The sequence below is a fragment of the Oncorhynchus keta genome, chromosome 30 (genome assembly GCF_023373465.1).
Source record: "Oncorhynchus keta strain PuntledgeMale-10-30-2019 chromosome 30, Oket_V2, whole genome shotgun sequence".
NCBI lineage: Eukaryota > Metazoa > Chordata > Actinopteri > Salmoniformes > Salmonidae > Oncorhynchus > Oncorhynchus keta.
This window is the reverse complement of record NC_068450.1, coordinates 29,086,176-29,110,770: the sequence shown is the minus strand read 5'-3', so window position 1 is coordinate 29,110,770 and position 24,595 is coordinate 29,086,176. Positions and strand designations below refer to the sequence as shown.

Sequence of the window (24,595 nt, the reverse complement as noted above, 5' to 3'; positions counted from 1 at the left end):
TGCTACTGGTCTGTCCGATGCCACTGCTACTGGTCTGTCCGACGCCACTGCTACTGGTCTGTTCGACGCCACTGCTACTGGTCCGTCCGACGCCACTGCTACTGGTCCGTCTGACGCCACTGCTACTGGTCCGTCCGACGCCACTGCTACTGGTCCGTCCGACGCCACTGCTACTGGTCCGTCTGACGCCACTGCTACTGGTCTGTTCGACGCCACTGCTACTGGTCTGTCCGACGCCACTGCTACTGGTCTGTTCGACGCCACTGCTACTGGTCTGTTCGATGCCACTGCTACTGGTCCGTCCGACGCCACTGCTACTGGTCTGTCCGACGCCACTGCTACTGGTCTGTTCGACGCCACTGCTACTGGTCCGTCCGACGCCACTGCTACTGGTCTGTCCGACGCCACTGCTACTGGTCCGTTCGACGCCACTGCTACTGGTCTGTTCGACGCAACTGCTACTGGTCCGTCCGACGCCACTGCTACTGGTCTGTCCGATGCCACTGCTACTGGTCTGTCCGATGACACTGCTACTGGTCCGTCTGACGCCACTGCTACTGGTCTGTCCGACGCCACTGCTACTGGTCTGTTCGACGCCACTGCTACTGGTCTGTCCGACGCCACTGCTACTGGTCTGTCCGATGCCACTGCTACTGGTCTGTCCGACGCCACTGCTACTGGTCTGTTCGACGCCACTGCTACTGGTCCGTCCGACGCCACTGCTACTGGTCCGTCTGACGCCACTGCTACTGGTCCGTCCGACGCCACTGCTACTGGTCCGTCCGACGCCACTGCTACTGGTCCGTCTGACGCCACTGCTACTGGTCTGTTCGACGCCACTGCTACTGGTCCGTCCGACGCCACTGCTACTGGTCCGTCTGACGCCACTGCTACTGGTCTGTTCGACGCCACTGCTACTGGTCCGTCTGACGCCACTGCTACTGGTCTGTCCGACGCCACTGCTACTGGTCTGTTCGACGCCACTGCTACTGGTTCGTCTGACGCCACTGCTACTGGTTCGTCTGACGCCACTGCTACTGGTCCGTCTGACGCCACTGCTACTGGTCCGTCTGACGCCACTGCTACTGGTCCGTCTGACGCCACTGCTACTGGTCTGTACGACGCCACTGCTACTGGTCTGTTCGACGCCACTGCTACTGGTCTGTTCGACGCCACTGCTACTGGTCCGTCTGACGCCACTGCTACTGGTCCGTCTGACGCCACTGCTACTGGTTCGTCTGACGCCACTGCTACTGGTCCGTCTGACGCCACTGCTACTGGTCCGTCTGACGCCACTGCTACTGGTCCGTCTGACGCCACTGCTACTGGTCCGTCTGACGCCACTGCTACTGGTCCGTTCGACGCCACTGCTACTGGTCCGTTCGACGCCACTGCTACTGGTCTGTTCGACGCCACTGCTACTGGTCTGTTCGACGCCACTGCTACTGGTCCGTCTGACGCCACTGCTACTGGTTCGTCTGACGCCACTGCTACTGGTCCGTCTGACGCCACTGCTACTGGTCCGTCTGACGCCACTGCTACTGGTCCGTCTGACGCCACTGCTACTGGTCCGTCTGACGCCACTGCTACTGGTCCGTCTGACGCCACTGCTACTGGTCCGTCTGACGCCACTGCTACTGGTCTGTTCGACGCCACTGCTACTGGTCTGTTCGACGCCACTGCTACTGGTCTGTTCGACGCCACTGCTACTGGTCTGTTCGACGCCACTGCTACTGGTCCGTCTGACGCCACTGCTACTGGTTCGTCTGACGCCACTGCTACTGGTCCGTCTGACGCCACTGCTACTGGTCCGTCTGACGCCACTGCTACTGGTCCGTCTGACGCCACTGCTACTGGTCCGTCTGACGCCACTGCTACTGGTCTGTTCGACGCCACTGCTACTGGTCTGTTCGACGCCACTGCTACTGGTCTGTTCGACGCCACTGCTACTGGTCTGTCTGACGCCACTGCTACTGGTCTGTCCGACGCCACTGCTACTGGTCTGTCCGACGCCACTGCTACTGGTCTGTTCGACGCCACTGCTACTGGTCTGTCCGACGCCACTGCTACTGGTCTGTTCGACGCCACTGCTACTGGTCCGTCCGACGCCACTGCTACTGGTCCGTCTGACGCCACTGCTACTGGTCTGTTCGACGCCACTGCTACTGGTCCGTCCGACGCCACTGCTACTGGTCTGTTCGACGCCACTGCTACTGGTCCGTCCGACGCCACTGCTACTGGTCCGTCTGACGCCACTGCTACTGGTCTGTTCGACGCCACTGCTACTGGTCTGTCCGACGCCACTGCTACTGGTCTGTCCGACGCCACTGCTACTGGTCCGTCCGACGCCACTGCTACTGGTCTGTCCGACGCCACTGCTACTGGTCCGTTCGACGCCACTGCTACTGGTCTGTTCGACGCAACTGCTACTGGTCCGTCCGACGCCACTGCTACTGGTCTGTCCGATGCCACTGCTACTGGTCTGTCCGATGACACTGCTACTGGTCCGTCTGACGCCACTGCTACTGGTCTGTCCGACGCCACTGCTACTGGTCTGTTCGACGCCACTGCTACTGGTCTGTCCGACGCCACTGCTACTGGTCTGTCCGATGCCACTGCTACTGGTCTGTCCGACGCCACTGCTACTGGTCTGTTCGACGCCACTGCTACTGGTCCGTCCGACGCCACTGCTACTGGTCCGTCTGACGCCACTGCTACTGGTCCGTCCGACGCCACTGCTACTGGTCCGTCCGACGCCACTGCTACTGGTCCGTCTGACGCCACTGCTACTGGTCTGTTCGACGCCACTGCTACTGGTCCGTCCGACGCCACTGCTACTGGTCCGTCTGACGCCACTGCTACTGGTCTGTTCGACGCCACTGCTACTGGTCCGTCTGACGCCACTGCTACTGGTCTGTCCGACGCCACTGCTACTGGTCTGTTCGACGCCACTGCTACTGGTTCGTCTGACGCCACTGCTACTGGTTCGTCTGACGCCACTGCTACTGGTCCGTCTGACGCCACTGCTACTGGTCCGTCTGACGCCACTGCTACTGGTCCGTCTGACGCCACTGCTACTGGTCTGTACGACGCCACTGCTACTGGTCTGTTCGACGCCACTGCTACTGGTCTGTTCGACGCCACTGCTACTGGTCCGTCTGACGCCACTGCTACTGGTCCGTCTGACGCCACTGCTACTGGTTCGTCTGACGCCACTGCTACTGGTCCGTCTGACGCCACTGCTACTGGTCCGTCTGACGCCACTGCTACTGGTCCGTCTGACGCCACTGCTACTGGTCCGTCTGACGCCACTGCTACTGGTCCGTTCGACGCCACTGCTACTGGTCCGTTCGACGCCACTGCTACTGGTCTGTTCGACGCCACTGCTACTGGTCTGTTCGACGCCACTGCTACTGGTCCGTCTGACGCCACTGCTACTGGTTCGTCTGACGCCACTGCTACTGGTCCGTCTGACGCCACTGCTACTGGTCCGTCTGACGCCACTGCTACTGGTCCGTCTGACGCCACTGCTACTGGTCCGTCTGACGCCACTGCTACTGGTCCGTCTGACGCCACTGCTACTGGTCTGTTCGACGCCACTGCTACTGGTCTGTTCGACGCCACTGCTACTGGTCTGTTCGACGCCACTGCTACTGGTCTGTTCGACGCCACTGCTACTGGTCCGTCTGACGCCACTGCTACTGGTTCGTCTGACGCCACTGCTACTGGTCCGTCTGACGCCACTGCTACTGGTCCGTCTGACGCCACTGCTACTGGTCCGTCTGACGCCACTGCTACTGGTCCGTCTGACGCCACTGCTACTGGTCTGTTCGACGCCACTGCTACTGGTCTGTCCGACGCCACTGCTACTGGTCTGTTCGACGCCACTGCTACTGGTCCGTCCGACGCCACTGCTACTGGTCTGTCCGACGCCACTGCTACTGGTCTGTCCGACGCCACTGCTACTGGTCTGTTCGACGCCACTGCTACTGGTCTGTCCGACGCCACTGCTACTGGTCTGTTCGACGCCACTGCTACTGGTCCGTCCGACGCCACTGCTACTGGTCCGTCTGACGCCACTGCTACTGGTCTGTTCGACGCCACTGCTACTGGTCCGTCCGACGCCACTGCTACTGGTCTGTTCGACGCCACTGCTACTGGTCCGTCCGACGCCACTGCTACTGGTCCGTCTGACGCCACTGCTACTGGTCTGTTCGACGCCACTGCTACTGGTCTGTCCGACGCCACTGCTACTGGTCTGTCCGACGCCACTGCTACTGGTCTGTTCGACGCCACTGCTACTGGTCCGTCTGACGCCACTGCTACTGGTTCGTCTGACGCCACTGCTACTGGTCCGTCTGACGCCACTGCTACTGGTCCGTCTGACGCCACTGCTACTGGTCCGTCTGACGCCACTGCTACTGGTCCGTCTGACGCCACTGCTACTGGTCTGTTCGACGCCACTGCTACTGGTCTGTTCGACGCCACTGCTACTGGTCCGTCTGACGCCACTGCTACTGGTCTGTCCGACGCCACTGCTACTGGTCTGTCCGACGCCACTGCTACTGGTCTGTTCGACGCCACTGCTACTGGTCTGTCCGACGCCACTGCTACTGGTCTGTTCGACGCCACTGCTACTGGTCCGTCCGACGCCACTGCTACTGGTCCGTCTGACGCCACTGCTACTGGTCTGTTCGACGCCACTGCTACTGGTCTGTCCGACGCCACTGCTACTGGTCCGTCTGACGCCACTGCTACTGGTCTGTTCGACGCCACTGCTACTGGTCTGTCCGACGCCACTGCTACTGGTCTGTCCGACGCCACTGCTACTGGTCCGTTCGACGCCACTGCTACTGGTCTGTCCGACGCCACTGCTACTGGTCTGTTCGACGCCACTGCTACTGGTCTGTTCGACGCCACTGCTACTGGTCTGTTCGACGCCACTGCTACTGGTCCGTCCGACGCCACTGCTACTGGTCCGTCTGACGCCACTGCTACTGGTCTGTTCGACGCCACTGCTACTGGTCTGTTCGACGCCACTGCTACTGGTCTGTCCGACGCCACTGCTACTGGTCTGTTCGACGCCACTGCTACTGGTCTGTTCGACGCCACTGCTACTGGTCTGTTCGACGCCACTGCTACTGGTCTGTTCGACGCCACTGCTACTGGTCTGTCCGACGCCACTGCTACTGGTCTGTTCGACGCCACTGCTACTGGTCTGTTCGACGCCACTGCTACTGGTCTGTTCGACGCCACTGCTACTGGTCTGTTCGACGCCACTGCTACTGGTCTGTTCGACGCCACTGCTACTGGTCTGTTCGATGCCACCACAACTACGTTCCTGTGATCGTTCTCGAGACCGGTGTCATTGCGTCAGGGGGGGGTACTGTCATGAATCCCTCTGGAACTTTCATTGTGCACACCTGGCCCCTATTCCCACTGATTGTATTTGTATATATGTGCCCTTTGTTCACCGTGGAGCTGTCAGTTATTGGTACAATATCCGTTGGTGCGTGTGAGTACCCGTGCTGTGTGTTTTGGCTCTCGTACCATTGTGGATTGCACAGATGTTTATGGTTCTCGTCCCATGTGTTAATCATTCTGCGAGTGTGTTATTTATTTGAGGTGCTCCTCACTCTTTTGTTTGGGTTTCAACCCTGTGTTTTTGTTACGTGTTTGTTTGGTCTTCATTCCAATGCCTTGGTTAAATAAAAAACCCTATTATGCATCCCTGCGTCTGTCTCCTGATCCCTCATACCAGCGTGACACAACTCATTGTACCTTTACACGAATGGGGTATGGCAGCCGACGACCTTACAGAGTTCCAATTATTTCAGCAAAGACCAAGAAACTGTGGTTGCAATGGGCTAAGGAACGAAATCACTGGACACTGGAGAATTGGAAAAACATTGCCAGGTCTAATGAATCCCAGTTCCTGCTGTCTGAAGCTGATGGGAGGACTAGGGTATGGAGGAAACCACGAGTACATGCATTCATCATGTTACGTGTCAACATTGCAGCTGGTGGTGTGATGGTGTGGGGTGTGTTTCATGGCAGACATCGGGCCCCTTGATAAAAGTGGAGCAACGTTTGAATGCCACAGGATATCTGAACAGCATTGCCAATCAGGTGCATCCCTTCATGGCAGCAGTGTATCCATCAGTGAACTGATGATTTCAGCAGGATCCAAAAAGGCTATGATTGTCCGGGAATGGTTCAGCTTAATGCAGTGGCCTGCCCAGTCAGATGGTCTCAATCCAATTGAGCATCTGTGGGAAAAGTGGAACGAGATATTCAGAGAAGCAATCCAGTACCAGTCAACTTGACACGACTGTGGGAAGCATTGGAGTCAACATGGGCCAGAATCCCTGTGGAACACTTTCAACAGCTTGTAGAGTCCATGCCCTGATGAATTGAGGCTCTTCTGAGGGCAAAAGGGGGTGCAACTCAATATTAGGAAGATGTTCTTAATGTTTGTACACTCAGTATATAGTCCCAGTATGTCCTTAAATATAGAGGTTGCATCCCAAATGGCACCCTTTCCCTACATAGTGCTCTACCTTTGACCAGAGCCCTGGTTAAAAGTAGTGCACTATATAGGGAAAAGGGTGCAAGTCTCCTCTTGGTTGTGTGGGCCGTGGAGCTCTGAGATGATGACTTCAAGGTCTCAGGAGGGTTGTAGTTTGTGTCAGGGTCTCAATGACCAGAAAGGTCATAATAGCCTACTGTCTTCGAGTGCTACATTTAGTGTGTGTCAGGGACTCAAATTACTGTTGAGAGTTAGAATAAAAAAAACATTTGAGACACTGCTGCCCCTCATGATGAGTTCTGTTTGTTGCCCCTCCCTAGTCTAGATGAATCAGAATTAATAATGAGTAATGAGTGTTTCTCTGCTTTGTATGTAGTGTCCATTTCCGTTCCATTGATAAAGTGTCTGAAATAAATAGCTGGTGTGAAATAGAGAACCTCTATCAGTGAAGGGATTTTACCAGTAGTGTTCTCTAACCTTAAATGGTTATATTTAATCATATTTTCCATCATTCTTAATCATTCTTTATTCTCTGATATTGAATAGAAAAAAGTTCCAGACAGTTGTCCAATAAACTCCCTTAATTCTCCACTGGTCCCTAGCTGCTTCCTTGTTCCTGTTTCCTTGTTCCTGTTTCTGAGAGAACATGATGCTCTCTCTCTCTCTGGAATCTATAGAAACTCTTATGTTTTATTCACTCTTCTGTTAGACTGTAGATGACCAGTTCTCTCTCTCCCACCCTCCTCCCTCTCCCTCCTCCTCCTCCCTGTCGCTGATCGATCTGACCATGTCTCCTAGTCCCACATGTCATATTGTTCTTTGACATGGCTCTCCTCTACCATCTGCTTGGTATTCCGGAGCGGGAAGCCATGCACCAGCACAGATCCATCAGCTCCGATCGGAATGCCGCACCACGGCTCAGAGAGAACAGAGGGATGAGTGGAGAGAGAGAGACAGAGAGCAAGAGAGAGAGCGAGAGCGCTCAGGGGAGAACCCATCGCTAAGACACCAAGTCAGTGAGAAGACACTAAGCTATAGTGACTGGCACCACTGACGGGATCCTAATAATACTGCTGATTCACTGACATTACTCTGCACTGATGGGGATCCTAATAATACTGCTGATTCACTGACATTACTCTGCACTGATGGGGATCCTAATAATACTGCTGATTCACTGACATTACTCTGCACTGATGGGGATCCTAATAATACTGCTGATTCACTGACATTACTCTGCACTGATGGGGATCCTAATAATACTGTTGATTCACTGACATTACTCTGCACTGATGGGGATCCTAATAATACTGCTGATTCACTGACATTACTCTGCACTGATGGGGATCCTAATAATACTGCTGATTCACTGACATTACTCAGCACTGATGGGGATCCTAATAATACTGCTGATTCACTGACATTACTCAGCACTGATGGGGATCCTAATAATACTGCTGATTCACTGACATTACTCAGCACTGATGGAGATCCTAATAATACTGCTGATTCACTGACATTACTCTGCACTGATGGGGATCCTAATAATACTGCTGATTCACTGACATTACTCAGCACTGATGGAGATCCTAATAATACTGCTGATTCACTGACATTACTCTGCACTGATGGGGATCCTAATAATACTGCTGTTTCACTGACATTACTCTGCACTGATGGGGATCCTAATAATACTGCTGATTCACTGACATTACTCTGCACTGATGGGGATCCTAATAATACTGCTGATTCACTGACATTACTCTGCACTGATGGGGATCCTAATAATACTGCTGTTTCACTGACATTACTCAGCACTGACGGGGATCCTAATAATACTGCTGATTCACTGACATTACTCTGCACTGATGGGGATCCTAATAATACTGCTGATTCACTGACATTACTCAGCACTGTAGTTATCCTGTATTACTGTCATTCACCCCTGCAGAAGCTGTAATGTCAGGTAATGATGTAAATGCCTCTTAAAAGCTAAAGTTTAGATATCTTATGTTAATTAAATGAATCAAATATCGAAACAAAATGACATTGTACGTCTCACTATTATTATTCCCAAATATGATGAGGTTGTAATGGTAGGCCCCTCTTTTAATTATCAGGTAGAACAGAAAAGCAGTACTCCAAACCTCGTAGGGTCAGAGTTGAACACCCCTGACCTATAGTAACTCCCTGAGTATTGAGTGAGATGTAGTCCAGAGGTGTACTGTACTGTAGAGAAGAGGAGTTCAAGTAGAGGTGAGACAGGTACCCCTGTGGAGTAGTGTGGTGTTTTTGAGTTAGTTCTGCTTCAGTGCAGCTCTCGGTGTAAGCATTGGAATAACAGCACACTCACTGAAAACTTACCCCAGCTTTTTTGCCAAGCAACAATGTCTCTAATTTCTCCCTCCCACACTTCACACTCCTGCGTTAGGATCATACACCATCCCTTCTTCATCCTGTCAGAGAGAGGAGGGAAGGCCACAGCGAGCGGATCAGGTGGATGACTGTTTGTGTCTCTCTCTTTTTATGTCTTTCTCTTATTTATTTTCCCTGTAAAGCCCCAGAATCCTCCTCTTCGGTTCTCCCCGATGGCTTCGCTCCTCGGCAGTCGGTTGCCGTGGTAATTACCAGTTGTCTAAACAGACAGATGGAGTTAGAGAGAGTGACGGGCAATTTTCTGAGCCCCTGTTTTTCTGTGTGTGTGTCAGAATGGGGAGCGGGGTAGGGGGAATTACCTGACAGGGAATGTAAGAGCAGAATCCGACCTGGACTAGCTTATTTCCTCCCACGGTGGCTCTGATACCAAGTGTCGCTCTCTCTCTCTCTTCTGTCCTTGGAAGTGTGCCTTATCCCCAGGATTTTAGCAGGGGAAAGATTAAAAACAGGGATGACTTGTGGATGAGTGGATGAGCCCCTAACCAGGCTTATTATGTCATGATTATTATGCATTGTACTAAGACGGACTAACTGAGAGTCCTCTCTCCCTTCCTCCCTCCTCTATCTCTCCCTGCCTCTCTCTCTTTCTCTCCCAGGCTGGTATGATCAGGATGGAAGAGGAGGAGTTCTTCATCGAGCCGGTGGAGAGGGGGAATGGAGTGATGGGGGAGGAGGAGGGAGGAGGAGGGCGTCAACACATCGTCTACCGCTCTTCCTCCGTGAAGAAGATGCCAGTCAGTGGCCCCGCTGCAGGCTATCACTCTAGAGGTCTGTGATTGGTTTACCTACTTCCTGCTTACCAACGTGGCATATGACATACCTCACCACAGACTAGCAATCCAAACCTGTGATCGCACAGTACATGGTTATGTGTTCATGTGTGCATTCATGTGTGGGAATGACAGACTGGTATAACACCCCAATTTCATGTTGGGGTGTTAGGTGATGTTGTGAATGTGAGATTCACCAGCACCTTGTTATCAACATCTGTGTTCTAATAGCAGTTTATTCAACAGGGTCTATTTCTGCTATTCACTGTAATGTAAGATGATGAGACTGCAATTATTTAAGACTTTTATCCGTGAGATGGAAGTCCTGGACATTATATCATCATCGATTTGGCACCTAGAGGTGCATCAATAATGTAGAGAGAGAGATAGAGAGAGAGAGAGAGAGACACAGACAGAGAGAGAGAGAGTGAGAGAGAGACAGAGAGAGCGACCCTTTCATACTTTATCTACTTGCACATTGTTACAACATAGTCAACAGTATAACATTTTAAATGCCTATATTCTTTTTAAACTTTTGTGGGTGTAATGTTTACTGTTCATTTTTGATTGTTTATTTCCCTTGTTTATTTCCTGTCTATTTCACTTGCTTTGGCAATGTAAACATTGAAAAACCCATTGAAGTGAATTGAGAGAGAGACCCAGTTAAGATCTCAGGAAGGAGTAACAACGACCACCCCCACCCACTGAGACTGAGTTCATCTTTCCCTTTCTCTTACCCCCTGTTCTCTTTCATGTTCATCCTGCTCTCTCTTCACCCTAACACTGTGCTGATAAATTAGCAACATTAATGTATTCATTTATGATCTAATTTTGAATCAATTAATAATTTATTTGAATCTGCCGCGCAGGGTCTACCTAACGACCTGCCTATTAATAAATATCGTATTAATTTCCTGGTTATGGACAGTCAGTGTATTGGCCAGCTAAATTTAGCCTTTTGTTCCACGACACACAGGGCATTGATTCACACCTTTCCCACAGCTTATGGTGTGAAAAATCTCTCTCTCTCTCTCTAAGTGGAGAGAGCAACCTTTATTATTAATGTTGCACATTCATCAATGAATCGCTACTGTTGAAAACTCGGCATTATCATTATTTTACCGGACAGACAGAGGATCCTATTTTTCAACCTGTCTTGTCTCTCCCTCACTCTCTCTTTCTATATTTGCACCTTTTCTTTCCTCCCTCTTCATTCTCTCTCATCCATCTTCATTTTCTCTCATCCATCTTCATTTTCTCTCATCCATCTTCCCATCCCTCATATTGGTCTGACATCACTCTCTTCTCCACTTCCTTTTTTCGTCTCTTGTTTTCCCTTTCCTCACCTTTCTTATTTTCCTTTGACTCCACATCCTCTCATCCTCTTTTGTTTCATCCCTCTTTCTCTTTCTTTCTTCTCCCACCCCTCACTGTGTCTATGAGTAACAACAGTACACTGTCCAGGACTGTCTGAGGAGAGCGGTGTGTTTTTGTCCAGGGGACTTAGACATGCACAGACAGATGGACCACTACATTCATTTTCCCCACAATCCTCCTCATCTGGCCTGGGCTCACTCACACCATAGAAATAGCCCTGATAGAATGTACAGGCAGATCTATATTTCACATGCAGTTGGTACATTTCAGATGTTTTGTTGTAGAATAAACCTATGGAACTATAGGCTGTGATTCCCAGGTCAGACCAATGGGGTAGTGAGACTGGGGGAACTGGGTGATGTGTTGGTTCTGACTCTGTTTTCAGTGGAACAGTGAGGGGTCAGAGAGAGGCTAATGGTGCCAGTCACTGTAGCTCAGTGTCTACTCACTGCCTTAGTGTCTAAGTGAGGGGTTCTCCCCTGAGCGCTCTCTCTCCCTCTCGTTTCTCTCTTCTCTCATTCTCTCTGCCCTTCTCTCTCGCTCTCTCCCTGCTTGTTCCGTACCTTGCAGTATCAACATAGTGGGTCATGTGATGCAAGAGTTTTAGCAGAGGGTCGTGACTAAGCATTGACTAAAAAGAGTTTCCAGTGACTTTCAGTACAGCTGAAACACTTTTGGAGTGTGTGTGTGTGTGTGTGTGTGTGTGTGTGTGTGTGTGTGTGTGTGTGTGTGTGTGTGTGTGTGTGTGTGTGTGTGTGTGTGTGTGTGTGTGTGTGTGTGTGTGTGTGTGTGTGTGTGTGTGTGTGTGTGTCTACCTTCACATAAGACCAGGGTGATAACATACCACGTTCCGTTCTGGAACGTGCAGAGAGAGCTACCTGTAATCTCCTGTGTGTATCGAGTCTCTCACATGTTGCTTGATACAGCAGGCCTTGTCTTACATACGTTACTTTAGTTAATCTCTATCTGATCAGACAGTACACCAACTCCTATCTGTCTCCATCAGCAAACTGACTGTCCCAAAGCAACATGGCTCCTTTCCACACTGACGGCTTCATATTCGCCCCAAAGCAAGATGGCTTTGCTCCACAGTCTGTCTGAGTGAAGGAAGGAAGGCAGACAGGACATATCTCTATCTCTAGGCCCTTGTCGACTCCCCCTCACACATCTGAAGATCTAGGACAGTGTTTCCCAATGCATTGGTTTTCATAAAGACGTAGGTAGCGTAGTGGGTGTACTGTAAAAAGCTGTTGATGATAGGTAGGCGTAACAGGATACTGTATCCTGTCATTGCACACTAACACCAGCTGGCCTCTGTAGGATGTCATGTCCATCAAAGAATAGAATCCATAGATAAGAAGGATGTTACACTGGTAACTGGTACCATAGACCTGAACTACCCGGATAGAGGCGATGGACACTAACATGCATTGCATAAATACAGAGTACACACTTAAGACACATACACCACACACACTCACCACAGAGAGAGCCTTGGTCCAGGGTAACTTATACACAGTATGAGAGAGCCTTGGTCCAGGGTAACTTATCCACAGTATGAGAGAGCCTTGGTCCAGGGTAAATTATACACAGTATGAGAGAGCCTTGGTCCAGGGTAACTTATACACAGTATGAGAGAGCCTTGGTCCAGGGTAACTTATACACAGTATGAGAGAGCCTTGGTCCAGGGTAACTTATACACAGTATGAGAGAGCCTTGGTCCAGGGTAACTTATCCACAGTATGAGAGAGCCTTGGTCCAGGGTAAATTATACACAGTATGAGAGAGCCTTGGTTCAGGGTAAATTATACACAGTATGAGAGAGCCTTGGTTCAGGGTAAATTATACACAGTATGAGAGAGCCTTGGTTCAGGGTAAATTATACACAGTATGAGAGAGCCTTGGTTCAGGGTAAATTATACACAGTATGAGAGAGCCTTGGTTCAGGGTAAATTATACACAGTATGAGAGAGCCTTGGTCCAGGGTAAATTAGACACAGTGTCTCTGTGTCTCTATCTGTGTCTCTGTGTGTGTGTCTCTCTCTCTCTCTCTCTCCCTGTTTTACAGCATTTCTCACCTGCTTAACTCCTGTGGGTCTACAGTATGTCTCTACAGTGTGTCTCAGTGTTCTCGACAGGCAGGTCTCTTTTTGAGCCGTCACTCTGTGCTTAACACCAGATGAGGCTCCTGGGTAATAGCAGGGTGCTACCCGGTCCTGTCTGCTGCCACAGACACCGTTATGACCCACACATCTGGAGCACAGCCTGTGTGTGCGTGTGCGTGTGTTTGTGGGTATTTGTATGAGAGAGAGAGAGCATGATTATAGTGTCTGTGATAGAGAGTTTATTTCATTATAGTGATTACAGTGTTTTGAAAAGATTATCACCTTTTCTTCCGGTGTAGGATATACCGTGATCACCCTGGAAAACCTCCTAGCAGCCCGTCTTCACACGTTTGTAATGTGTGTGCGTCTGTGGGTCTGTGAGTGATCATTAAGCTGTTAATGTAGCATTTAGCTACACTTGGCCTCACGGAAATCATTATTGTATTCATGTGAAGTGATAAACATAAGGATAACATATTACTTTGCTAATAGAGTAGCATCACTTCTTATGTAACCATCCTCAGGATAGCAGCTCATAGATAATGAGATGGCGTGTGCCTTTCTTCCCCTCCTCATTACACACGCATGAACACACCCACAAGCAAAGTTGCCGTGCTAAGTACGGCACTCTGCAGAGAGGTGTGGGACCAACTGCCATTGCAGAGTGCTCGCTTAACGTGCATGCTTGAACAGGCCTCAGTTTTGACATGGTTTCCTCATGTTTAACTGAGCTGTAATATTCCCTGTACGACCGCTGAGCAAATGACTGGATAATGTTATCTTGTAATGTGTGTTTAGAGAGACCGGAACATGAGATTCCAGCAGTGTGTGTGTTCATTAGCGTGTGTGTGTGTGTGTGTGTGTGTGTGTGTGTGTGTGTGTGTGTGTGTGTGTGTGTGTGTGTGTGTGTGTGTGTGTGTGTGTGTGTGTGTGTGTGTGTGTGTGTGTGTGTGTGTGTGTGTGTGTGTGTGTGTGTGTGTGTGTGTGTGTGTGTGTGTGAATGCAGGCTGTGGTACTAAACTGGGATCTTATGAACAGCCAACAAGAATACAATCTGTAGCCATGTGAGTGTGTTAGGCTGCAGTGATAAACCACAGAGTGTATCTTGTCTACACTGATGGACAAAACATTAGGAACACCTGCTCTTTCCATGACATAGACTAACCAGGTGAATCCGAGTGAAAGTTCTGATCCCTTATTGATGTCACTTGTTTAATCCACTTCAATCAGTGTAGATGAAGGGGAACATAAAGGTGTCACTGGTGACTTGGTGCGTGAGTGAAGAATCAGGCGTAGATAGTATATAGTTCCACAGGAAGACGTGCACTATTAATATCGCACTGAGAATAATGCCCAACAACACAGGGCACGGAAAATGTGGACCAACCCAACACACAGGGTACCAGGTCCAGAGCACGAACACCAAAAAACATACCCACGTAACATATGTCATAACACACTTTAAATAAGGAAGCCCATCAAGCACACAAATAGACAGGTGCAGCTAATAAGACAACACAAACAGACAACGAAAAAGGGATCGGTGGAGGCTAGTAGGCCGGTGACGACAACCGCCGAGCACCGCCCGAACAGGCAGGGGAGTCAACTTCTAGTAGGCCGGTGACGACGACCGCCGAGCACCGCCCGAACAGGCAGGGGAGTCAACTTCTAGTAGGCCGGTGACGACGACCGCCGAGCACCGCCCGAACAGGCAGGGGAGTCAACTTCTAGTAGGCCGGTGACGACGACCGCCGAGCACCGCCCGAACAGGCAGGGGAGCCAACTTCTAGTAGGCCGGTGACGACGACCGCCGAGCACCGCCCGAACAGGCAGGGGAGCCAACTTCTAGTAGGCCGGTGATGACGACCGCCGAGCACCGCCCGAACAGGCAGGGGAGCCAACTTCTAGTAGGCCGGTGACGACCGCCGAGCACAGCCCGAACAGGCAGGGGAGCCAACTTCTAGTAGGCCGGTGACGACGACCGCCGAGCACCGCCCGAACAGGCAGGGGAGCCAACTTCTAGTAGGCCGGTGACGACGACCGCCGAGCACCGCCCGAACAGGCAGGGGAGCCAACTTTGGCGGATGTCGTGACAAAAGTTTCAAGAAGGATGTTTAAGCCTTCAGACAACTGAGGCATGGATTGGGTATGTGTGCCATTCAGAGAGTGAATGTGCAAGACAAAATATTTATATTTCCTTCAGAAAGTATTCATACTCCTTGTATTATTTCACATTTTGTTGTGTTAAATCCAGAATTGAAAATAGATTAAATATTTTTTTTTTCTCTCACCTATCTACACACAAAACCACATAATGACAAAGTGAAAACATATATTTTTTTAAGTTTTTAAAATTGCAAATGAAATACAGAAATATCTCATTTACATAAGTATTCACACCCTTGAGTCAATGCATGTTAGAATCCCCTTTGGCAACCATGACAGCTGTGAGTCTTCCTGGGTAAGTCTCTATGAGCGCTGCACATCTGGATTGTACAATATTTGCACATTATTCTCTAAAATAATTCTTCAAGCTCTGTCAAATGGGTTGTTGATCATTGCTGGACAGCAATTTTCAAGTCTTGCTATACATTTTCTAGCCAATTTAAGTCAAAACTGTAACTAGGCCACTCAGGAACATTCAATGTTGTCTTGTAAAGCAGTGTATATTTGGCCTTGTGTTTAAAGTTATTGTCCTGCTGAAAATGTGTCTCCCAGTGTCTGCAGACAGAACCAGGTTTTCCTCTAGGATTTGCCTGTGCTTAGCTCTACTCTGTGTATTTTTATCCTAAAAAACTTTGCCGATGACAAGCATAACATAACATAACATGATGCAACCACCACAATAGTTGAAAATATAAAGAGTGGTACTCAGTGATGTGTTGTGTTGGATTTGCCCCGAATATAAAACTTTGTATTCAGGACATAAAGTTCATTTCTTTGCCACATTTCTTGCAATTTTACTTTTGTGTGTTATTGCAAACAGGCATATGTTTTATTCTGTATAGACTTGTATGTGTGGGGTATAGAGATGAGGTAATCATTCAAAAATCATGATTAACACTATTATCGCACACAGAGTGAGTCCATGCAATGTTATGCACAGTTTTACTCAACTTACAGTATTTAGACTGGTTGAATAGACTTGTTGAATAGAAGTGGTTGAATAGACTTCAGCTTTTCATTTTCCACTTTGACATTATGGTTTATTGTGTGTAGGCCAGGGACAGAACACCTTAGTTTAATCCATTTTAAATCCAGGCTGTAACACAACACAATGGGTGAAAAAGTCAAGGGGTGTGAATACTTTCTGAAGGCAATGAAGGCGCACCAGTTCAAATGTGTCAAGAACTGCGACGCTGCTGGGTTTTTCACACTCAACAGTTTCACGTGTATCAAGAATGGTCCACCACCCAATGGACATCCCGCCATCTTGACACAACTGTGGGAAGCATTGGAGTCAACATAGGCCAGAATCCCTGTGGAGGGTTTCGAGAAGTTGTAGAGTCCATGCCCCGGCGAATTGAGGCTGTTACAAGGCGATAGAGGCGTGTAACTCAATATTAGGAAGGTGTTCCTAATGGTTTATACACTCAGTTTATATTCAGCCATGAAACCAGTATACTGGGGCTCACTATGCTAACCAGGCAACAAGATCTCACAGTTTTCCTTTGAAGTTTCTAACGCAATAATTGGGTGTGATTACAGAGTTAATTCCGTGTGGTTGCAGGGTTAAGACAGAAACAACTCAAAGATTAAGGTTAGGGCTATGGTTTAGGAAGGCATACAGTCCAGGTAAAAAATGAGGAAACACCTACTCATGCAAGGGTTTTTCTTTATTTTTACTATGTTCCAAATTGTAGAATAATAGTGAAGACATCAAAACTATTAAATAATACATATGGAATCATGTAGTAACCAAAAAAGTGTTAAACAAATCAAAATATATGCTATATATGAGATTCTTCAAAGTAGCCATCCTTTGCCTTGATGACAGCTTTGCACACTCTTGGCATTCTCTCAACCAGCTTCATGAGGTAGTCACTTGGAATGTATTTCAATTAACAGGTGTGCCTGTTAAAAAGTTAATTTGTGGAATTTCTTTCCTTCTTAATGCGTTTGAGCCAATCAGTTCTGTTGTGACAAGGTAGGGGTGGTATACAGAAGATTTGGTAAAAAAGTCCATATTATGGCAAGAACAGCTCAAATAAGCAAAGAGAAACGACAGTCCGTCATTACTTTAAGACATAAAGGTCAGTCAATACAGAACTCTGCAAGTGCAGTCGCAAAAACCATCAAGCTCTAAGATGAAACTGGCTCTCATGAAGAGCGCCACAGGAAAGGAAGACCCAGAGTTACCTCTGCTGCAGAGGATAAGTTCAATACAGTTACCAGCCTCAGGAATTGCAGCCCAAATAAATGCTAAACAGAGTTCAAGTAACAGACACATTTCAATATCAACTGTTCAGATGAGACTGCATGAATCAGGCCTTAATGGTCGAATTGCTGCAAAGAAACCACTACTGAAGGACACCAATAACAATAAGAAACTTGCTTGGGCCAAGAAACACAGCAATGGACATTAGACCAGTGGAAATCTGTCCTTTGGTCTGATGAATCCAAATTTGAGATTTTTTTGGTTCCAACTTCCGTGTCTTTGTGAGACAGGTGAACGGATGATCTCTGCATGTGTGGTTCCCACTGTGAAGCATGGAGGAGGAGGTGTGATGGTGTGGGGGTGCTTTGCTGGTAACACTGTCAGTGATTTATTTAGAATTCAAGGCACAATTAACCAGCATGGCTACCACAGCATTCTTCAGCGATACGCCATCTCATCTAGTTTGGGCTTAGTGGGACTATCATTTGTTTTTCAACAGGACAATGACCCAACACACATCCAGGCTGTGTAAGGGCTATTTGACCAAGAAGGAGAGTGATGGAGTGCTTCATCAGATGACCTGGCCTCCACAATCACCCGACCATAACCCAATTGAGATGGTTTTTTGATGAGTTGGACTGTAGAACAAAGGAAAAGAAGCCAACAAGTGCTCAGCATATGTGGGAACTCCTTCAAGACGGTTTGAAAAGCATTCCAGGTGAAGCTGACTCAGAGAATGCCAAGAGTGCGCAAGCTGTCATCAAGACAAGCAGTGGCTACTTTGAAGAAACTCAAATATAAAATATATTTATAAAATGTTTGGTTACTACATGATTCCTTATGTGTTATTTCATAGTTTTGACGTCTTCACTACGTTCTACAATGTAGAAAATAGTAAAAAATAAAGAAAAACCTTTGAATGAGTAGGTGTGTCCCAACTTAACTTGCACTGTATGTCAACATTATCAGGACCTACTCAAACATCCAAAATGTAAGTATATTTCTAGTGATCAGGCTGACTCAAGAGCCTTCAGGGAAGATGGAACATTCATGTCTGTCCAATACAATGAGAGGAATGGGAGTTATTCAAATGAAGGAGACTTTGAATAGATGAAGGTTGTGATGTGTTGAGGTTGTGATGTGTTGAGGTTGGGATGTGTTGGTTGTAGTCGCTGGCCTTACTGCATGGAGAATCAGAGGCAGAAACATCATTTTTTTCCAGTGGTGTAAAGTACTTGAGTCAAAATACTTTAAAGTACTACTTAAGTCGTTTTTGGGGTACCTGTACTTTACTTTACAAATAATATTTTTGACAACTTTTATATTTACTCCACTACATTCTTCAAAAAACATTTGTACTTTTTACTTTTTACTCCATACATTTTCCCTGTCACCCAGAAGTACTTGTTACATTTGGAATGATTAGCAGGACAGGAAAGGGGTCCAATTCACGTACTTATCAAGAGAACATCCCTACTGCCTCTGATCTGGCGGACTCACTAAATCCAAATGCTCAGTTTGTAAATGATGTCTGAATGTTGGAGAGTGCCGCTGGCTATCCGTAAATAAATCAAAAACAGTCAAATGGTTTTGTCTGATTTGCTTAACATAAGGAATTTTGGGGTGGGAGGGTGGACAGTGCAAGTGTTGGGGTGGTAAAGTTGAAAGCCAGGCGGGCTGCAGTGTTCTGGATAATTTGCTGGGTTTTATGGCACAAGCTGGGAGCCCAGCCAACAGAGAGTTGCAGTAGTCCAGACGGAAGATGACAAGTGCCTGGATTAAAGACCTGCGCTGCTTCCTGTGTGAGGCAGGGACGTACTCTACAGATGTTGTAGAGCAGGGGTGTCAAAGTCAAATGGACGGAGGGCCAAATAAAAATTTAGCTACAAGCCGAGGGCCGGACTGTTCGAATGTTCATTGAAAAATTAAATGACGCATATAGTCTAGTGAACCTAATTGAACCTACTGAAAACCTAACAAATATATTCCAATATGATCAGATAAATAAAGCAATATTTTCTTATGGCTCTGTCAGTAATCTTTAATTTTCAACAGACACAAAAGACAAATTTCCTTTATATAAAAATCCCCATAACATGAACATTAAATGAAAGAAACCGGTATTCAAGGCACCATCAGTAGCCTATATTTTCTATTTTAGCAAAAGTGGGCTAAATTTACTTCAAAGAAAAAAACAATAATAGCAATTTTCTATCATCCACTCAACTGAAATATTTTTAAAATATAATTGGATTGAAATACAATAAAATAAAGTGCAAAAATCTATTAATCAAAAACAACACTTTGTTTAAGGAGAAGTAACATGCAGTGAAAACAAATATTAAACTTTAACTTTTAAACTTGAACTGAGTAAAAACTCTAAATATGTGATTGCACAGTAATGTTCACTTGTTTGAGGTTGAGGGTGATACTTGGTGGTGTCCCATCTTTTCCACAAGTTCATCAATGTTCGGGTAAGGCTCTGAGCTGAGGAAATCCTCAGAATTGAGTGGAGGTGTTCAGCAGTAAGTCGACTTCTGTGTGATGTTTTGTTCAAGTTCATCAAAGAAAACAGTTGTTCACACAGGTATGTGCTGCCAAACATAGACAACGTTTGAGCAGCCTGGATGCGCAGCTGGGGCATTGTGTCGGGGAGGAAACGGGCGAACTCCGCAGCACCCACTGCCGCATATTTTGCCCTCAGTGCATCATTGCATTGGAGGTCAATCAACTCCATTTGGAGGTTTGGTGGTGAGCTTTCCACGTCAACAGCAAATGGGTTACCGAGCAGTTCCAACCTGCTTTTGTGCTTCAAAGTCAGCAAATCGGCGTCGAAAGTCAGCGGCAAGCATACCTATTTTATCAGCCAACTGTGCGCTCGGGAACGCACTGGTAGAGAGCTTCTCTTTCATGGTCTGGCAGCTGGGAAAGTGGCTCAAATTTTCTTTCCGCATCTGCGTCTCCCACAGAGTCAGTTTGGTTTTAAATGCCTTCACTGTACTGTACATATCAGAGATGACACGATCCCGACCCTGCAGCTGCAAGTTCATTGCATTCAGATGACTCGTAATGTCACACAGAAAAGCCATTTCACACAGAAACATTTCGTCTCGGAGTTGTGTTGTGTCTTTCCCTTTGCTGTCCAAGAACAGACAAATCTCCTCACGAAGCTCGAAACATCTTTGAAGCACCTTTCCCTGGCTTAGCCATCGCACCTCTGTGTGATAAGGCAAATCACCATGCTCCGTTTCTAACTCCGTCAGAAATGCCTTGAACTGGCGGTGATTCAAACCTTTGGCTCTGATAAAGTTAACTGTGCGCGTGATGATGCTCATTACATGCTCCATTTTCAAGGCTTTACCGCACAACGCTTCCTGGTGTATGATACAATGATAAGCTGTCAGCTCACCTGTCGCGTTTTCCTCTTGCATCTTTTCCCGTATCTTCGCCACCAGTCCGCTCCTGTGTCCACACATCGCAGGTGCTCCGTCGGTTGTCAAACCCACGAGTTTTTCCCAAGGCAGCTCCATCTCATTTACACATCTTGACACCTCTTCATACAAATCATGCCCCGTAGTTGTGCCATGCATAGGACGTAAAGCCAAAAACTCCTCTGTCACGCTTAGGCTGGAGTCCACTCCGCGGATGAAAATTGACAACTGGGCAATGTCAGAAATGTCGGTGCTCTCATCCACAGCCAAGGAATATGCAATGAAATCTTTTCCCTTTTTCACAAGCTGCTCTTTTAGATTGATGGACAACTGGTCTACTCTCTCGGCAATGGTGTTTCTGCTCAGACTCACATTTAAAAAGAGTTGCCTTTTTTCTGGGCAAACTTCGTCACAAACTTTAATCATGCAGTTTTTGATGAAATCCCCCTCCGTAAATGGCCGGGCTGATTTAGCGATCTCTTCTGCCAAAATAAAACTGGCCTTGACAGCAGCCTGGCCTTGTGATTTGGCTTTTTGAACAGAGCCTGTCGAGATTTGAGGCCTCGTTTTAATTCCTCTGCCTTTTGTAGCCTTTGTTCCATGTCCATATTCTTGTTTTTGTCCGCGTGTTTCGTTTCATAATGTCGTCTCAGATTATACTCTTTCAGTACCGCCACACTTTCTCCACACAGAAGACACACAGGTTTTCCAGCTACCTCCGTGAACAAATACTCCGACTCCCACCTTGTTTGAAACCCCCGGTTCTCAGTGTCCACCTTCCGTTTTGCCATTTTTGATGGGTATCTGAAAGTTAATTTTACTGTGATGCTGACAACTGCTGTGCCAATAAATATTGAAATGAAGCAGCCTACTGCTCAGTGCGTCACCGTTGCATTGTGGGAAATGTAGTATTGGTGCGTGTAAAAGATCTGCGGGCTGCCGGCTTGCTGCGGTCTGCGGGCCGGTTCTAATAATAAATCAAGATCATCCCAGGGGCCGTAAAAAACCTTCTCGCGGGCCGGATGTGGCCCGCGGGCCTTGACTCTGACATATGTGTTGTAGAGCATGAACCTGCAGGAGCTAGTCACTGCTTTGATGTTTGCAGAGATCGACAAGGTGATGTCCAGGGTCACGCCAAGGTAATTCGGTTGAGTGACCCGTCTTGAAGCCTGACTGGTTAGGGTCAAAAAGATCATTCTGAGAGAGATAGCAAGAAAGTTGTTTTGGAAAGAAAAATAAGAAGATATACAGGTCTATAGGTTTTGACGTCAGATGAGTCAAGTGTTTTTTTTTGAGGAGGGGAGTGACTCAGGCCATTTTGAAGTCAGAGGGATGAATTGATGAGGGAAGTGAGGAATTGGAGAAGCTTTCCGGGGATGGTCCTGAGAAGGGGATGGGGTCGAGCCTTTTCGCTCAGCTCCCCGCAGCCTTGTTCTGTAAGCTCCCAATGAGTCACTCAGCCACGGACTAGGAGGGCCGAGCCGGCAGGGAGGAAAGGGGACGGTGCTAGTCATAGGATGCAGAAAAGGAGAAGAGTAGTATTTATCTGTGTGGAACTTATGCACAGTATTTGTGCACTGACGTACGTGCCTATATGTGTGTGTCCGTGTCTGTGTGATAATGTTTGTATGGGGCTGTGTGTGTCAAGGGACCAGTCATAACTCTCATTCAGCTATGTGAATCGGCAGAATGAGAATCGTGAGGGATGGTTGTTGTTGTTGGCTGCTGATGGTTCAGTGGGTGTGTGTTTTTCTCTCTCTCCCAGCCTTGCTGGCATTGTACAGGTCCCCTCAGGAATGCACACAGGGAGACTCAAGGACAGCCTTCGACAGCCTCTCCAGCGACGTCCTTGTCTTTGTGTCAGGATGCGTGATGTACTGGCATTTCTTAGCGAACACACACACACACAATGGCCTACCTCGCTGAACACACACACAATGCCCACCTCGCTGAACACACACACAATGCCCACCTCGCTGAACACACACACACAAGCATTTCGCTACACTCGCATTAACATCTGCTAACCATGTGTACGTGACCAATAACATTTTATTTTATTTTATTTGACACACACAGTGGCCTACCTCGCTGAACACACACACAGACAATGGCCTACCTCGCTGAACACACACACCCACACACACACACACACACACACACAATGGCATACTTCGCTGAACACACACACAGTGGCATACCTCGCTGAACACACACGCACACACACACACACACACACACACACACACACACACACACACACACACACACACACACACACACACACACACACACACACACACACACACACACACGCAATAGCCTAACTCCTTGAACACACACACACACACAATGGCCTACCTCTCTGAACATACACACAATGGCCTACCTCGCTGAACACACACACGCACACACACAACGGCCTACCTCACTGAACACACACACAATGGCCTACCTTGCTGAACACACACACACACAATGGCCTACCTTGCTGAGCACACACACAATGGCCTACCTCGCTGAGCACACACACACACACAATGTCATACCTCACTGAACACACACACACACGCAATGGCCTACCAAGCTGAACACACACACAATGGCCTACCTCTCTGAACATACACACAATGGCCTACCTCGCTGAACACACACACACAATGGTCTACCTCGCTGAACACACACACACAATGGCCTACCTCGCTGAACTCACACACACACAATGGCCTACCTCGCTGAAAACACACACAATGGCCTAACTAGCTGCTCCGCAGACATCGTGAATCCCCTTTAGGGCCACAGAGATCAGAGTGGATGCTAATATGGTTCAAAGGTTTGGAGTGTGTGTTTGTGTCTGGAGGAATGTGTTGATAATGGAATTGATGAGTGTTGAGGATTGTGTGCCTATTAGAGACTAATGTATGATTCTACTCTTGGAATATATTTTCTCTTTAACACTGAGCTACATTTTATCAGTGTTTAGGCCGCCAGGCTTTTTTCAAGCTGGTTTCAGGCTGGTTTCAGTCAGGCTTCAGTCTGGTTTCAGGCTGCCCGTGTCAGAGACTTTCAGTGATAACGGCTGTGTCTGTAGTAGAGGCTGGCTTACGTAGCCTAACAGTTTTAATAGCTGTCTCTATCAGGGTTTTTATAGAGGTTGATTCAGTAATAAATGTGTCTGTTTGGGTTGATTCAGTAATAACTGTGTCTGTTTGGGTTGATTCAGTAATAACTGTGTCTGTTTTGGTTGATTCAGTAATAACTGTGTCTGTTTGGGTTGATTCAGTAATAACTGTGTCTGTTTTGGTTGATTCAGTAATAACTGTATTTGTTTGGGTTGATTCAGTAATAACTGTATTTGTTTGGGTTGATTCAGTAATAACTGTATTTGTTTGGGTTGATTCAGTAATAACTGTATTTGTTTGGGTTGATTCAGTAATAACTGTATCTGTTTGGGTTGATTCAGTAATAACTGTCTGTTTTGGTGGATTCAGTAATAACTGTGTCTGTTTGGGTTGATTCAGTAATAACTGTATCTGTTTGGGTTGATTCAGTAATAACTGTGTCTGTTT

The 24,595-nt window shown here is 47.8% G+C and overlaps 1 protein-coding gene across 4 annotated transcripts in view; it reads left to right on the top strand.

Annotated features, from left to right (window-relative positions):
- LOC118374579 (A disintegrin and metalloproteinase with thrombospondin motifs 2-like) overlaps positions 1-24,595 on the top strand; it is a 258,205-nt gene that overhangs the window by 98,296 nt on the left and 135,314 nt on the right. For all 4 annotated transcript variants that reach the window (XM_052488114.1, XM_052488113.1, XM_052488112.1 and 1 more), the window contains exon 3: positions 9,562-9,733. In XM_052488114.1, the coding sequence (XP_052344074.1) occupies positions 9,562-9,733 (172 nt within the window). The remainder of the gene's footprint in view (positions 1-9,561; positions 9,734-24,595) is intronic.